This window comes from Notamacropus eugenii, chromosome 1, assembly GCF_028372415.1.
Source record: "Notamacropus eugenii isolate mMacEug1 chromosome 1, mMacEug1.pri_v2, whole genome shotgun sequence".
Lineage (NCBI taxonomy): Eukaryota > Metazoa > Chordata > Mammalia > Diprotodontia > Macropodidae > Notamacropus > Notamacropus eugenii.
In genome coordinates, this window is record NC_092872.1 from 335,096,824 (window position 1) to 335,112,857 (window position 16,034).

Consider the following 16,034-nt stretch of genomic DNA (forward strand, 5'->3'; position numbering starts at 1 on the left):
AATCTTACCCAAATAGTGAACTTTCTAAAAAATAGATTGGAGCAAACAGAACTCTATGACTCTAGGAGGTGACAAGAAATATTTTTTTTTAAGTCAAAAGATGGGCAAAATAGAGGAAAGTGTCTACTACCTACTACCTAAAGCAACTGACCTGGAAAATAGTTTTGAAGGAGATAATTTATGAATTATGATTAATTTAAGAATTATTATTATTAAGACTCTCTGAGAACCAATCCTGGATGCTATATTTCAATAAATCATAAATTAAAAGTACCCAGATCTATTAGAACCAGAAAGCAATAGAAAATAGAAAGAATCCAGCAATCTCCTCCTGAAAGGAAACCCAAACTGATAACAATAAGGAATTCACATCCAAAATTCCAAGTTTACAAATCAAAGAAAAAATTTTGCAATCATCCAGAAAGAATGAGTTCAAGTACCAGAGAACCACAGTCAGGTATAGGAGCAAAACAAGAGGAGATCTTTCAATACAATATTCCAAAAGGCAATAAAATAATGACTTACTTCCAAGAATAACTTTCCTTTAAAAATTGAGTATAATCTTACAGAGGGAACGAACTCAGTTCATAGAAGAGAAAATTTTTAAGCATCATTTTCAAGCATTCATCAGGAATGATGAAAAAAACAGATCTGAATAGAAACTTTAAAACGCAAGCACAAGAGCTGGAAAGGGTTTTAGAAAATACAACACTATCTATAAAAGATGGAAAGGACCTTAGAGATCATCTAGTCCATAGGTTTCCAAAGTGGGTGATACTGCCATGCCCACCCCCACCCCCACCCCCTGCCCTGGGCTGGAATGATCCAGGGGGATGGTAGTAGCCTCAGGCACAACTGGAGGGATGTTAAATAAAAATAAGGGGGTGGTGGAAGCATAAGGAAAGAAGAGAAGAAAAATTTGAAAAACTATTTGTACATGTTTCATCTGTTGTGTAACAGAGTTAAAGTCATAATGATTACATTATTTTCCAAATAAACACACAAAATGTAAATTCTAACAATCAGTTGTCAATTCCACAGACAAGTCTTAACAAGCAAGTATTGACAGGCTAGCATGTACCACATGGTTGGAAAGTCCAGTATACATGAACAGGATGACTCGTTTACAATATAATACTAAACCGTTACATGACACAACAATGTGTCATCAAAATCTGAATACAGGAGAAAAAACCCCACCAATTTACAATAAATTGTTAAACTTAAGATGCATTTTTAAAAATATTTTATTATTTTTTGAAATGTCACAAATTCCAAAAAAACCCCAAAACTGTTAAAGGGCTAAAGAAAAGTAGATTTCCACAGGGGTGCTGAGCAATTGTTCTTTTAAAAAGGGGGTAGTAGGCCAGATAAGTTTGGGAACCTCTGCTAACACCTGTAACCTTATAGATGGGGCAACTGGGGGCTAGAAATGTGGAGTGACTTGCACAGAATCACACAACTAGAAAGTGACTAAAATTCATATTCAAGTCTTTTAAGTCCAAAGCTTTTTACTCTATCATACTCCTTATTACTGATCTTCTTCTATCACTACCCTTGGAATGTTTATGAGGTAATTCAGTTTAGGTCCCTGACATTCAAAAGTAAAAATAAGTAACCTTGGGCGAGTCATTTCATGTCTAGAAGCCTGAGTTTCCTCATCTGTAAAATGGGAGCATTAATACCCATTTGTCATGTATTTCATAACATTGTTGAAATTAAAGTACAGAAATAAAAGCTATTAATACTACTTGGATTGCCAGTAGAGTTTTCACATGTGTTTAGGTTGGTAAAGAACCAGATCTTTACAGGAAACTATTTGCAACATCTGGAGAGTTTAAACACACCCACTTGAGAACCACATTACTTCCTAAAAACATCTCTTGTACTGGAGAATGAAGCAAGTATGTAAGGACTGAGCATGTGTTCTCATGCAGGCCTTTATCCCAGACAAGTCACTTTTCTTGGCATTTCTGGAGAAGAAACCTGCCCTAATATTCCTGGCTTGGTATCCTGTTAACCTGAGCTGATTCTATATGCTGAAGCATCTTTGAAGAAACTGGCATTGTGTGGATGGTCTTGATACATCTGTTCCTGCTCACCCTCAGATGGTCCAGTGCTGAGAAATAAGCTAGGCCCTTTGGCTCGTCCTTCAAACCCCTTCAACAGACCCCTCATGGGAGCACTGCTCTTGGATGTTTTGATGGGAAGAGGAGCAAAGGTGACAGGTAGGAGCAGAATCTGGGTTTGGGAAGCAAAAAAGGAAAGACTGAGGAGGGTCAAGAAAGCATTAGATTTAAAGATAAGAAGACAAATTCTGCGATCTCAGGAATAAAATATGAGAGAGGGGAAACAAGACTGATACAGGAAAGAAAAAGAGAAGATATTTCTGAGCCATTGTGAGGAGTGCAAGGTAGTAGAAGAAAACCTTGTTTGATTGACATTTTTAAGAAAGGAAAATGAAGCTTTTAATTTAAAGATTCTTCCTCTTAGAAGGAAGGAATTCTAGATCTTCCAGAAGAGCCTGTTGATCACCTTATCTAGAGATTAATTTAGTTTTAATCTTACATTTAGCAAACACTAGAACTAAAGGAGAATTTCCATATACAAAGTAGAACAAAGAGGACTGTATATGAAGTCAATAATCTCTTTTATGTCTAGATTGCCTCTTTGAATATATTGCACACATTATTTTCAGTTATCCTACTTGTCTATTTCCTTCTGAACTTTGTTCCATGAATTTTTAAAATATTTCAATGACCCTCTTTCCTTTTTTGACTATCTTCCCTTTTTTTCCCTTTTGTTTAAGCACTGGAAAAACAAATAGAAAAGTAAGGCAATTCCTGCTCTTCACTAACTTACATTCTAACAGGGGAAACAACATATATAGAAAGAAGGTTTCAGCTATAAGTGAGATAAAAATCCATCATCCTTAGGAGGCAACAGCAAAGCACATGCCTCTTCTTTGATGACATTTCTACTAATAAAATCATCTCACTTTCTCACGTTGAATCATTTGACAGTGCCAAGGACTTTAGTGACAAGAACTTTCTTTTCTGGATCTTCAGTAGCTATGGCTATAGTATCTGCAGGGTGAGTTGCCAGGCTTCACCTCCACAGGGGATTACTTCCTAGGATAATTTCTGTGATTCTGAGCTGGGAAGTGAGGTAGGTAAGGTATGCATTAAATGTAGATGGCCCTTTCTGGGAGTTTGGTAGTGAAAGCAAGAAGAGATATGCCAATTATTGGTAGGTTTAGTGGGCACAAATGAAGAGTTGCTTTGTTTTGTTTTGTTTTCTTTTAAAGAATGAGGGAGAAGAGCTTTTCATAGACTTTGGGGATGGAACGAGTAGATAAGGAAAGTTTGAAGATGAAGTAAGGAAAAGGAATGGTCAATAGCACAAAAAGTTATGTGTGAGGTCTTGTGATTGATGCTGGAAATACAGAAATAGAAACTGATGGGCTCTGATCTCAAGGAGCTTACAATCTTATGCAATCAAGTCTGATACAAGGAAGAGTATGTTATGTGTAAAACAAAGATCAAAAGAAAAATATGAAGTGTGTGTGTGTGTCTGTGTGTGTCAAACCCTAATTGGGCCTTATAAGAAATAAATATAAGCAACAAACAAATAAGAAGTAGCTCTGTGGCATGAGGGAAAGGCACATAAATAAATTTTTAAAAACCAAGAGAGAGCAGAGTAAAATCAGAGAACTGACATAATACAATCTGGCTGGAATGTAGATTATGTGATATAGGGGGAGCATCAGTAAGACTCACCAAGTCATAGATGCATTCATTAATGCAACAATGAGGGCAATAAAAGGTATAGTAAACATATCACAGCATATATAAACTATTTAAATTCTATACTTGATCTCCCAACAACACCCCCTGTCTAGTTGGTTAGGTGTCCAGAGAAAGCAAGGATACTGTTCCGCTCAGGGCTCTAAGGGCAACCTCAAGGGATTAGGAGTATCTTCATAACATTATAATTCACAAGCTTTTATCCAGTATATCCACCCCAGTATTAGTCATGCTACCAATCTCCCTTCTACCATTCACCAGTGAGTATTTTTCCAATATCACCTAACCAGGGATTACACCAATATATTTTGACCATTTATTTCTCCTCAGTATCACTGCTAATGATATGCTGAATTCTAGAATATATGAGTCTAATGTTTTAATCTTTTATGTCTTATATATTTTACTTATCTCACCCTCAAAGATTATCAATAATGTTACTGTATCTTTAAGAGTCAAATGGAATCTATTAAAAAAAAGATTTGTGCTAACAATTGGATGTCAGTTGAAAAAAAATGTCTTGCTATAAAGTGCATATCCCTATGTAGCAGGAAAATTATATGTGTTTATTTGTGATCTATAAGGAATCCGTGGAGAATAAAAGAAATGAAGAAACTTTTACATCAGACCAGCCAAGGATTATTTCATTAAAAAAAAATCATAGAGAGAATTCTATAAAGAGTCTGTGAGAAGCTAGCAAGTACAAAGTATTTTGGAATTACTTCTTTCCTGTGATTACCAAGGCAAGAACAAAGAAAAAGGACTAATTACACCTTATTTTCTGAGATATATCTAACTCTTGAGGATAAATATAAGGAAGTTTTTTAAATTATTTTAATCAGTATCAAGAATGAGCTAATTAGCTGTTTTTAGAAAAATGAAGAGGAGTCATCTATCATACTAAAGGTTTAAGATGCCTCTGGCTCTGAACTTTCATTTGGCAAAATGTTGCAAATATATATTTCTTTAAATATACCTTTGTGCTTATTAGATTTCATTTATTAATGAATGACACATTTGTAAATTTCAACATTTATAGAAATATATAATATATTATATCTAAAAATAAATTAGCATGTATTTATTAATCACCTGCTACATGTCACTATGCTAAGCAATACGAGTACAAAAAATGAAATAATTCCTACTTGCAGTGAACTTGCATTCTAATGAGTGAGACAAGTGTATGTATGTATATATGTATATATATGCATATTATAGAGAGAGAGAACATAAATACAAAGTGAATAAATACAAAATCATTAAATAGTTGGGTAGAAGGCATTAGAAATTTCATGGATCAATAAAGGTTTCATGCAGAAGATGGTGTTTGAGCTGCATATTAAAGAAAAAAAAGAGACTATGAAGTGGTGGTAAGAAGGGAAGATACAATACATATTGGAGCTGGTCTGAACAAAGGTTGAGATAGCCAATTTGACTACATCACAGAGTACAGGAGGGGAGTGATGTCCACTGACGTTGGAAAGACAGGTTGGGGCCATGTTGTATCGAAATTTAAACAGAGGAGTTTCCATTTTATCCTATATGAAATAAGAAGCCACTAGAGTGACTTTAGTAGGGGGGCCACATGGTCATATCTTCACCAAATTTATCTACCAAAATTACCTTGGTAGAATGTAGGATGGACTGGAATGAGAAACATGATGCAATTAAGAGGATGTTGCAATAAACTAGTCAAGAGGTGATGAGAGTAAGTAAAGAGAAGGTAAGTGAAGAGAAGAGGTTAGATGAAAGAGGTATTGTCAAGTATTCATTATTGGGAATGAAGGTTCCTCCAGTTCACTATTACTTAACTGGAGATGGGAGATCTAGAAAAATGTATTAATTAGAAAGAAAATATGTACTTGTACTCTCAAAATGCCACGGAGTTTGAGATGATAAATTAAATACATAGCAGCAAGTCAAGTGACACACAGAGGGAAAACTTTACAAGTATGGTCAACTCTAACAAACTTACTACACATAGGGTCTTATCCTCCAGCCTGCTACATATTTATAATGTCCTCTTAGATTGCCAAAGAAATATAGATACTGGAAATGGAGACCTATTGATCAAGATGGAAATCCTCTAGTGTTCCCCTCAACGCTCAGGAAATTAACCATGAGTCCAGAAGACCTAGCCAGAGACACATGGACTTGACAGTAAGACTTTGGAAGAGCAGAAGTCATAGAAAACAAGTGCCATAGAATCAGAAGAGTAATAGCACTAAGGTTGAGCAGCATCATGAGGCATGTTTGAGTAAAATCTGCCTATTAAGTTCACATAGGGAGGGAGAAAAAAGGCTGGTAATGCCTCACTTTCCCCCTTTCCTTTCTTGCTTCTTTCCTCCTGAAAAAGGTTTGATTATTCACCTAAGTATCTTAAAAGTTTGTTTTGTTTTCTATTTTGCTGTCATTTTAAAAGCTACTTTCTATAAGACAAAATGTGATTTATTACTGCATTAATGAATAAATCAAGTCAATAAGCATTTATTAAGCACTTAGCATGTGCCATGCAGGGTACAAAGGACTAAGGAAGCGAATACAAACCAAAAGAAGAAAAGGGCAATTCCTTGTCACAAGGACCCTACATTCTAATGAAGGAAGAGAATACATTAAAGGGAACTGAAAAGTGGGAACTGAAGACAAGTTTAATAATAGCTCCTTACCTATTTGGAAGCCTGGTGATAAATTCTTGAGAGTCAGAAGCAGAGTCATAAGAATGAAAGATGATTGATTCATCTACGGGAGAAGGGTGCTACAAGGGTAGAGGAATGCTCCACGGTTAGAACGTAGCTTAGTCATGGAAACAAGTTTGCAGAGTCCGAAGTAGAGCAGAGAAAGGATTTATAGGTCCTGGTACCATTAATCCAGTACAATAGGGAAAGATAATGGAGAGAGAAACACTTCAGGGAGAAAAGTAGGTGTTTTTGTGGAGGGTTTTTAACTGCAATTTCAATTTACTAGAGATAAACAGATTCTTTTATTTGATGGGGTGAGTATCCTCTGGCATTGGGTGATAGACCCAATAAGAGAAAATTCTTGATTCATATTTTATATCTTCCCAAAGTATTGAGGAAAAATGAGTCTAGACTCTTTATGCAAGTGAGTCAACACTTTTGGTTGGAAGAAGGCGGTGGGCAAGCTGGGACTGCAGCAGAGGTGAAGAATGACTAGAAAGAAAACCACACCCAAACGGCAAGACAAAGGAAGTAGTGACTTAAGGAGTGGGGAGGGGAAAGAGAAAAAGGAAATTACTAGACTTCTCACCACCCCACTCACCTCTCTCTCGTCCCTCCCTCTCTATCTCTGTCTTTCTCTCTCTCCTCTTCTTTCTCTCCTCTCCCCCCCATTTCTCCATCCTTCCCTTCCTCCCTTCATATACAAGATTATGTAAATGTTTTAAAAATGTATACAACATTGAGCCTAGTCAGGAAAACCTTAGTTCAAATCCAGCTTTAGATACTAGTCATTTAACCTCTGTTTACCTTAGTTTCCTCAACTGTAAAATGGAGATAATAATAACACCTACCTCATTGGATTGTTGTGAGAATCAAATAAGATAATATTTGTAAAGCACTTAACACAATGCTTGGCATATAGTAGACACTATATAAATGCTTATTTTGTATATATACCTTATATAGTGAAAAGAATCCTGGATTTAGAGTCAGAGAAGGGCAGTTCAAGTACCATTTTCCACTTACTATCTGTGTAGCAAATCATTTCTCCTCCCTGAACCTTAGTTACTGGTTTATCAATCATCTTACACCTTCAGGAGTTTGCAAAGTTGACCTTATCATAACAATGTAAATTCTTTTCAGGAAATTTTCATGGCTGATCATTTTTGCTTTGTCCACCAGGAAGAGAACTGAAATTCCTTCTACCCTCCATGGCCTCATTGAACTCCTCCCAGCACTTATGCAAAATGCCTTATGAAGACAGCAAGATTTTCCTCACTGTGATGTACAGTAGTGTTTGCATACTGGGCCTTCCCATGAATTTTTTCACTGCCTGGTTCTCCTTTCTACTGGTGCTACAGAGGAATGTGTTGGCCATATACCTCTTCTGCTTGGCCATCTGTGAATTGCTCTACGTGGCAACTTTACCCTTCTGGATTGTTTACATCAGGAATGATCATGAATGGATGATGGGTTTTCAGACCTGTAAGATAATTGCATTTATATTTTTCTGTAACATCTATGTCAGCATTTTGTTTTTATGCTGCATTTCTTGCGATCGTTTCATTGCTGTGACATATGCCTTGGAATCCAGAGGGTACAGACATCTAAAAATAGCTGTGTCCATTTCCATAGCCATCTTTTTTATCGTGGGACTAGTTCACTATCCAGTTTTTGAAACGCAAGAAGATAAAGAAAATAAAACTTGTTTTGAGACCTTTCCATTAGATGAGAAGATAGCTAGTTATTACTACTCTCGCTTTGTAGTAGGGTTTGCCATCCCTCTCTCCATCATCATTTTCACAAACTACAAGATCTTCAGGAGCATTAAAACCAGCACAAGCTTGAGTGCACGCCAGAAGGCCAAGGTGAAGCACTTGGCTATTTCAATAGTTATCACTTTCCTGTTCTGTTTTGCTCCCTATCATTTTGTACTTCTCATTAGAGCCGCAGCTTTTTCCTACTACAAAGGGGAAAATGAGACAGCATGTGCTTTGGAAACCAAGATGTATACTTCGTCAGTGGTTTTCCTATGCCTCTGCACTTTCAACAGCATAGCAGACCCCATCATCTACATGCTAGCCACTGAGACCTGCAGAAATGAATTGTCTCGTTTTCACAAAGGGTGGAAACAATGGTCTACAAAGACTGACAGTATCAACCTAAAGTATTCAAATTATATGGAGGAGATAACACTAAAACCTGAGCTTGCTGATACCCCGAATTCTATAGTAAAGCAACAAGACATCTGCGAGAATTTATGTTTTTAAGAAGCAGGGAGAGTCTAACAGCTGGAGAACTGTCAGATTAAGATGTTCTTTTCACAACACCTAAAGAACCGTGTTCTCTGGAACAGTGTGTTTTTGCAGGGATTGTTCTCTACCCTCCAAAGTCCACAAAACAGTCAGGGTCATTACAGTAGAATTCTGTGAGGTACCAAGGGAAAGGTTAAGGGGTAAGCTTCTTATAGGAGGAATTCTTTGATTTGGGCTTTAAAGGCTGTGAAGGGAGAACACTCCACCCATATGAAACAACTTGAGCAAAGAAGTGCTAAACTGGGAAACTCATGTGTGGGCAGAGGCCAAAAATCAGGCTTTACCTCCATCTCAGCACAAGATTTCTTCCCCAGGGATTTTACCATGAAGGGGCAATGGAAGAGAGAAAGTACCTCCAGGGCAGCCACAGTAGCAAGGTTTCTGGGACAACTGTGAGGCCAGAATAATCAGAATGGGGAAAAGAAGAGATAACATGCCTAGGGAACAAGGAGCATCTGACACCTTTAAGATATTGTAAATTGTGACATGTTAAACCTTCACTGACCTATATAACATTTGTAGAGTGGGTGGCCAGTTAACATTCACGGATAATGACTTTATTTGTTGTAAGTACTCTCAATTCAATAAATGTTATTAAGTCTTTTCGATTCCAGTACAGAATAATGCTAGAAAAGATACATAATACCTATCCTCCTGTCTCTCACATTCTAGTTGGAAGACAGTTAGTAATAATACACAGCATAGCATGACCAGTGTATTCAACAGGTGAAGAGCAAAGTAACATGTGGTATCCAAGTAGATAGCTTATTAATGGTAAGGGAAGGCCAGCAAGACATTTGAAGTGGGCTACAAAGTCTAAGAATGAATCCAGTGGGTGAAGAGAAGGAAGGAAGGAAAAGCATAAAGAAATGCACAAAACATGAAAGGGTAAGGCTTGTTGGCAACATTTAAAGATACTGCCAGCACTAGCTATCCACAGTTTTCCATTCCTATTGCCAACACCCTAGTTCAGACCATTTCACATTTCACTAGGGTTATCACAGTAACTGAGCTACTAACAAAGAGCTGTCCCCCCCCCCTCCCTCTCTCTCTCTCACGCACACACACACATACACATATCCCATATTCTCACAGTCAGCTTCCAAATGCACAGCTTTTGTCACATTACTTCCTTGATCAGAAATCTTCAGTGGCTAGCAACTGCTTATCAAATAAAATCCAGAATCCTTAGCCTACCACTCAGTGCCCTCAATAATCTGGCTTCATTTTTTAAGGGAATTGAACCTACCTTTCCAGCATTAGCTCACGTATTTGCTCCCTCTCACACCTTCCAGACACTTGTTTTACTACAAATACAGTAGATGATTTTTCCCTCAGAGATTAGGAACTTGGGGATAACTTGGCTTTCTCCATGACTGTCCCTATTATCCTGATGGAGGAAGGAATCTGGTCAGTAAACTCCTGGGGTCCTGCAAGTGCCCAAGAGGTCCAAAGCAGGAACTTCATTAGACCAGAAAATGGCAACCAAAACTTCATCATGTCTTTCTCCGCTTGGCCATGAGTGGGGAGAAGGCAGAGAAGAGAAGAAGGGAAAAATCTTTCCCACCTATGTTTTAAATTTTTCACATGAACAGAAGTCAAGCTCATTAGCTTATAATTTACGAACTCATTCTCTCCCCTTTTTTGAAGTTTACCCTTCTCCAATCTTGTGGTATCTCTCCCATTTTTCATGATTTTTTCAAATATTACATACAGTGGATCAGCAGTTGGAGCTCCCTGTTCTTACAGGATCTAAGGATGTAGACTACTGAGGTCAAAGATCTGAATTCATCAAGGGCAGGCAAGTGCTGTATTGCTGTCTCTTTACTTACCCTGGATATCAGTTCCTGTTATTCTCAGTATAACTTGTGCCTTGCCGATAAAACAGAAACAAAGAAGCCCTAAGCAGTTCTGCCAGGGTTGTCAGCTACCCACATCCTCTCCAGCACCTTTGATCCTCTTTTACCCTAATATAGCTGAAAAAGACTTTTTTTTGTTGTCCTAAGCTTTTTTCAGAAACCTTAGGCCATTCTGAACTTTAACCTTCCTTACTGAAACTGCCCTTTCCAAAATTACCAAGGATCTTTTAATTGCCAAATCCAATGGCCTTTTCTCAAACATCATTCTCTTTGACCTTTCTGCAGCCTTTAACACTGTTGATCACACTCTCCTCCTTGATAGTTTCTTCTGTTTTCTGGACACCACTCTCTCCTGGTTCTCCTCTTACCTATCTGACACCACTCCTCAGTATTCTTTGGTGGATCCTCTTCCAGATCATATTCTCTAACCACAGGTATCCTTCAGGGTTTGGTCCTGAGACCTCTTCTATTCTCCTTCTATACTATTTCACTTGATGATGTCATCAGCAATCAGGAATTTGTTAGATCTCTATACTGATGAATCTACCTGTGAATCTCCATTCTCTGCTACCTCCAGTCTCACATCTCCAATTGCCTTTCGGACATCTCAAATTGGATGTCCAATGGACATCTTAAACTCCACCTGTCTAAAATGAAATTCATTATCTTTCCCCCTAAACCCTCCCCACCTCCTATCTTCTCCATCATTGTAGAGGGCAGCATCATCCTTCCAGTCCTTCAGACTTTCAATACAAGTCATCCTGGACTCCTCATTATTTCTTACCTCCCCCCTCATATCCAAGCTATTGTCACGTTAGCTTGTCATTTCACCTTTGCAACATCTCTCCAACTTCTCTCCCTTGTCTCCTCTGACACTGCCACCACCTTAGTGCAAGCCCTCATCACCTCACACCTGGATTACTGTGATAGCCTGCTGGCAGATCTGCCTGCCCCAAATCTTCCTTGACTTCCTTTAAATCTCAAGTAAAATCCCCACCTTCTACAGGACACCTTCCTCAATCCCTCTTAATTCCTCTGTTATTTCCTATTTATCTTATATATAGCTTGCTTTGTATATATTTGTTTCATGTTGTCTCCCCCATTACATTGTAAACTCCTTAGACAGGAACTGTCCCCTACCTCTTTTTTGTATCCCCACACTTAGCACAGTGCCTGGCTCATAATAGGTTTTAATAAATATTTTATTGACTCATATTCACCCTCTGTGACCTGGCCTTACTTCCATATTCTCTGTGTGTGCACATACATGTGTGTCCATATGTACATATACCTAGATATGTACGTATGCACACATACACACATTGAAATCTAAGTTGGTTTGTGCATTCCTTGTGAATTCACACTGGTCTGCAGACAAATCCCATTTTCCCCTCCTCATTGCAGTTGTCTTTCTTTGTGTCTTGAAAACTTCATTCTTTAATATATCCCATTTCTCCTGGGCTGACTTTCCTTGAAACGTTTTATTCCAAGGGATCTATCTTTCCTCTGAGTCCTTTGATATATGTTTTCCCCAAATCTACAGTTCATGTCAAACTCTGCCTAGATTTCTTCCCCTTCTCTATCACAAACTGTAGGGTGGAGCAGTCACTAAGATTCCTATCATTTACACTCCAGAAACCAGTTCTTTTTTATTGAGAATCAAATCAAAATCAAAATTCCCTTTTGTTGGTTCCTCCACTATTTGAAGGATGAGTTATCATATCACTTACAGAAGGCGAGAAGTTATTAGTTGCTACATGATTGACAAAGAGAGGGCTCCAGCAGAAGTCTGAATAACGGAAGTCACTGCCCTATCACATCTCTGTGTCATACTTGTTTGTGATCTACTTCCCAGCTCATCTCTTTCCTCTTTCTGTCCAGTCTCTGTATACTCCAATACAAAATCACTTCTGTTTCTCATGCCTTTGACTTGTACTCAAATACTCTCTGTTATTATTCCCTATTCTGTGTTACCCCAATTCAGCTTAAACATTCTGTTTCTTTTCAATAAGGTTTACCCATCCAGAACCATAGTCTAGTCATGAGTTCTATCCCATCAAATCTCAGTATACTTTCAAGGTCAAATATATCCCACTGTATTAGGATCTCTAGTTTCTCTTGGGGTTCCTTTGGCCTAAACTTTGGACATTTGTGGACACACACATAAGGATGTGAGTTTTACTGCTGGTTCCTTTCTCAAATCCTTTTTTCCTATGAATTTCTGGGTGTCTCAGCTGCTTGGTTCCTTCCATGATTATATCTATTTCTCATGCTCTCTAATCCTTTATAACCTAAACCCGGGCCTCTCATTCATACCATCCCTTAACTTTTACACATGGGTTAGACAATACTGACAATTGGTCCAAGTGATCCCTAGATTTCCATGTGAAGTTTTTTACCTTCATAATGTAGTCAGGATTAATAGTAACTCTTGCCATAATCATTTTTTGACTAGCTAAACATGACTTGAATTTGATTTCACCAAAATATCCAAATGAAATTTTGAAACTGAGCGATTATCTCTTGGAAAGTTTGAAGGCAAGAGGGCTATCACCTCCACCTGGAGCATCAACTGGTCCAATACTAATATGTTGACATTAGGAATAAAAAAATTAGTACTAATTATAGGAACATAAATAAATGTGTGTATGATTTTTATTTTTATATTCCCTAAATATCATATTGTAATACTCCCCTCTCCCACCACAGTCACCCCATATAACAAAAATTTTTAAAGCAAAAGAGGAAAACACATCTGCAATACTGATCAACATATTGAAAATTATCTGACATTATATAATATGCCATACCTGTACAAAGGAGCAGAAAGAGTTATCCTCTCATTTCTTTTTATTTTGGGGGCTACAGGAAAGAACGCATGATTCAAGCTTGTATTTTATAATTTTCCAGTATTCAATTTGGACCATTTTGTGATTCCAATTCTTTCTATTTATATCGTCATAGTCATTATATTGTTTTCTTCATTCTGCTTACTTCACTTTGCATCAATTCAGAAAAATCTTTTCAAGTTTTTCTGTGTTAATTATCATGCTCAATTTTTCTTATAACACAATAATATTCTATTACATATATGTAGCAAAATTTGTTTAGCTATTCCCCATTGATGAGCATCTAATTTGTTTCCATTTATTTAGTAGATCACAAAAATTGCTTATATAAATATTTTGGTATACATGGAATGTTTCTTTTAATCAGTGACTTCCTTGGGATGTTTGCCTAGAGAGGAATCTCTGAGTCATTAGTCACTTTATTTGCATAATTACAAATTGCTTTCTTGAGTGGTTGTACCAGTTCCTTGCTCCACCAACAATGAATTAGTGGAGAAAGAGTCTTTTAAACTGGGATCTGTTGTTCCAAGATTGTTGTTTAGATTCTGTTGTTTAACAGTACTATTGATTCTCCTGGATGCCTAGTGAGGTCTTTTCCCCAGAAGGCTCTGGGGTAGCTTTTCTCTTAGATGGACTGGAATATAGATCCCAGGCCCAGGAATGAAAGTCCTTATGTACATATCAATGTCTTACAGTCATTAAAAAAAAAAAGCCTATCATCCTAAATCTTAGTTGTAAAATTAACCAATAGTAATGTCTGTAAGATACGTGACTTTCAAGCCATACTCTTAATAAACTGCCATCCTCCCATTTGTCAGGGAGAGGAGGAACTATGGGTTCTTCTGATAAGCTCACAACTGAATATATAAATTTGCAAAATCTAGATCTGAAGCTTTAAAAAAAGCCATTTTCTAATTTCTTTTGTCTATATTTCTCAGGTTAAAAATCAATACAAGCTTTCTTATTCCCACACACATTCTTGCATAAACTGAGATTTCTTTTTTTCTCTCATGTGGCATGCTTTCACAGAACTCTTACAGACACTCTAGGTCCTTTGTTCTTTGGTCACTACCAAGTTAACTCAAAGTAATGGGGTACACAAATTACAATATCTGTGAGATTTGGCATAGAGATCATTAGGAGTCAACACAATCCTCTGGTAGTGGTCTGAATCTGGATTAATGGGGTTATTTTAGGAGAGAGCTGCCTTGAGCTTAAATCAAAGCTCTTAATCATAAATCACAATCCGAAGCAGTAGGAGCATAAATACTCCTCATTTTCTGGAGTTAGAGAGGAGGGAGGAGAGTTGGAGCAGAGGGTCTGGGTGCATTTGTACACAAATTCCACAAAATCTCTACTTTAATATCAGGAAGTGCATTGATAAAAACATCACTGTTAAAGCCCAGCACATAAAGCAATCAAAAATATCCTTGTCACAATTTGCAATCCCTCTTTTAAAATACCATGCCTGACTTATTTTGAATCATGAATTTAGTCTCTATGTTGCTAACAACAAAGCCTCTGCAAATGGGAAACAGAGAGAGAAAGAGAGCAAGAGAGAGAAATAGTGGAAGGAAAGAGTCTTTTCTCACTCTCTCTTTCCTTAATCTAACCAACTAGACTGGAATGCAAAGAGAAGACTATATCCAAGTAAAGAGAGAAGGGGACCCTTCATCTTTCCTCTTTTGACATGAGTAACTACATCTTGGAAATTGTCCTTCACTTAATCCAAAATATATATACATATACTTCTCAATTTCTCTATTTCTAAACATTTCCTCTTCTGTCTTTGCTAGAAGTCTAGAATAATAAACAGCCCTTGTTTTAGCATACACAATGATAAAATTCTTCTATAAGGCTAAGATGTAGATTAGCTCATCTCTAAGGCCAATACTTATAGAATCTATTAACTAACTATAACTATATAATAATAATAATATAAGCAACTTATAGCTTATCTCAGTCCTTAAAAGGTAAAAGAAGCTGATTTCTTAAAACTATTATTATTGGTCATTCTTATTGTCATTAGACTGTAAGTTCCTTAAAAGCTTAGGGACTGTGTTGTTTTTATATGTGTGTACACAATGTTTTGCAAACGCTTATCAAATGCTTTTCTCATTCATTCATTAGTAGAACCTCCCTTTGCCTGGGTCTTCTATGTTCTTTTTATAAACTATTGATCTCCTGAGAGCAAAATGTGGTCTTTCTACCATTACAATTATGTATTTTGAAAGTTTGGAAAATTGCTAAAGCAGTTGTATTGTTCATCCTTTGTTTTTGAAGAGGATATCACCATAGGTAATGTCTTGATTTGTTCATGAATTGGATTTAAGTGAGGCAGAGTCACACAAAGTTGTCTGTCTCACTCTCCCTTCCAGAGTCATCTAGTGGCATGACAAAAGTCAGGACAATAGACAAAGTCCAAAATGCATCTTTGATGTCTGACCAAGCTCTAAGTGTTCCGCAGCACTCAGGACAAGGGGTAGGTTGGCCACAAAGTCCTATGGGATTTATAATTCTTCCC

General features: G+C 37.2%; 1 protein-coding gene across 1 annotated transcript; it reads left to right on the plus strand.

Moving 5' to 3' along the window:
* The first annotated feature begins 1,869 nt into the window (after window positions 1-1,869).
* Window positions 1,870-15,645, plus strand: GPR132 (G protein-coupled receptor 132). Its single transcript, XM_072629833.1, has 2 exons — window positions 1,870-2,228; window positions 7,670-15,645. The coding sequence occupies exons 1-2, from the start codon at window positions 2,177-2,179 to the stop codon at window positions 8,755-8,757; spliced, it is 1,140 nt and encodes a 379-aa protein (XP_072485934.1). The 5' UTR covers window positions 1,870-2,176; the 3' UTR covers window positions 8,758-15,645.
* The last annotated feature ends 389 nt before the right edge of the window (window positions 15,646-16,034 follow it).

Excerpts from the sequence above, each read along its gene's own strand:
- GPR132 (XM_072629833.1), top strand. The coding sequence starts at position 2,177 with ATGGGAGCACTGCTCTTGGATGTTTTGATGGGAAGAGGAGCAAAGGTG. Across the intron at positions 2,229-7,669 it reads AAGAGGAGCAAAGGTGACAG|GAAGAGAACTGAAATTCCTT; the intron begins GTAGGAGCAGAA and ends TTTGTCCACCAG.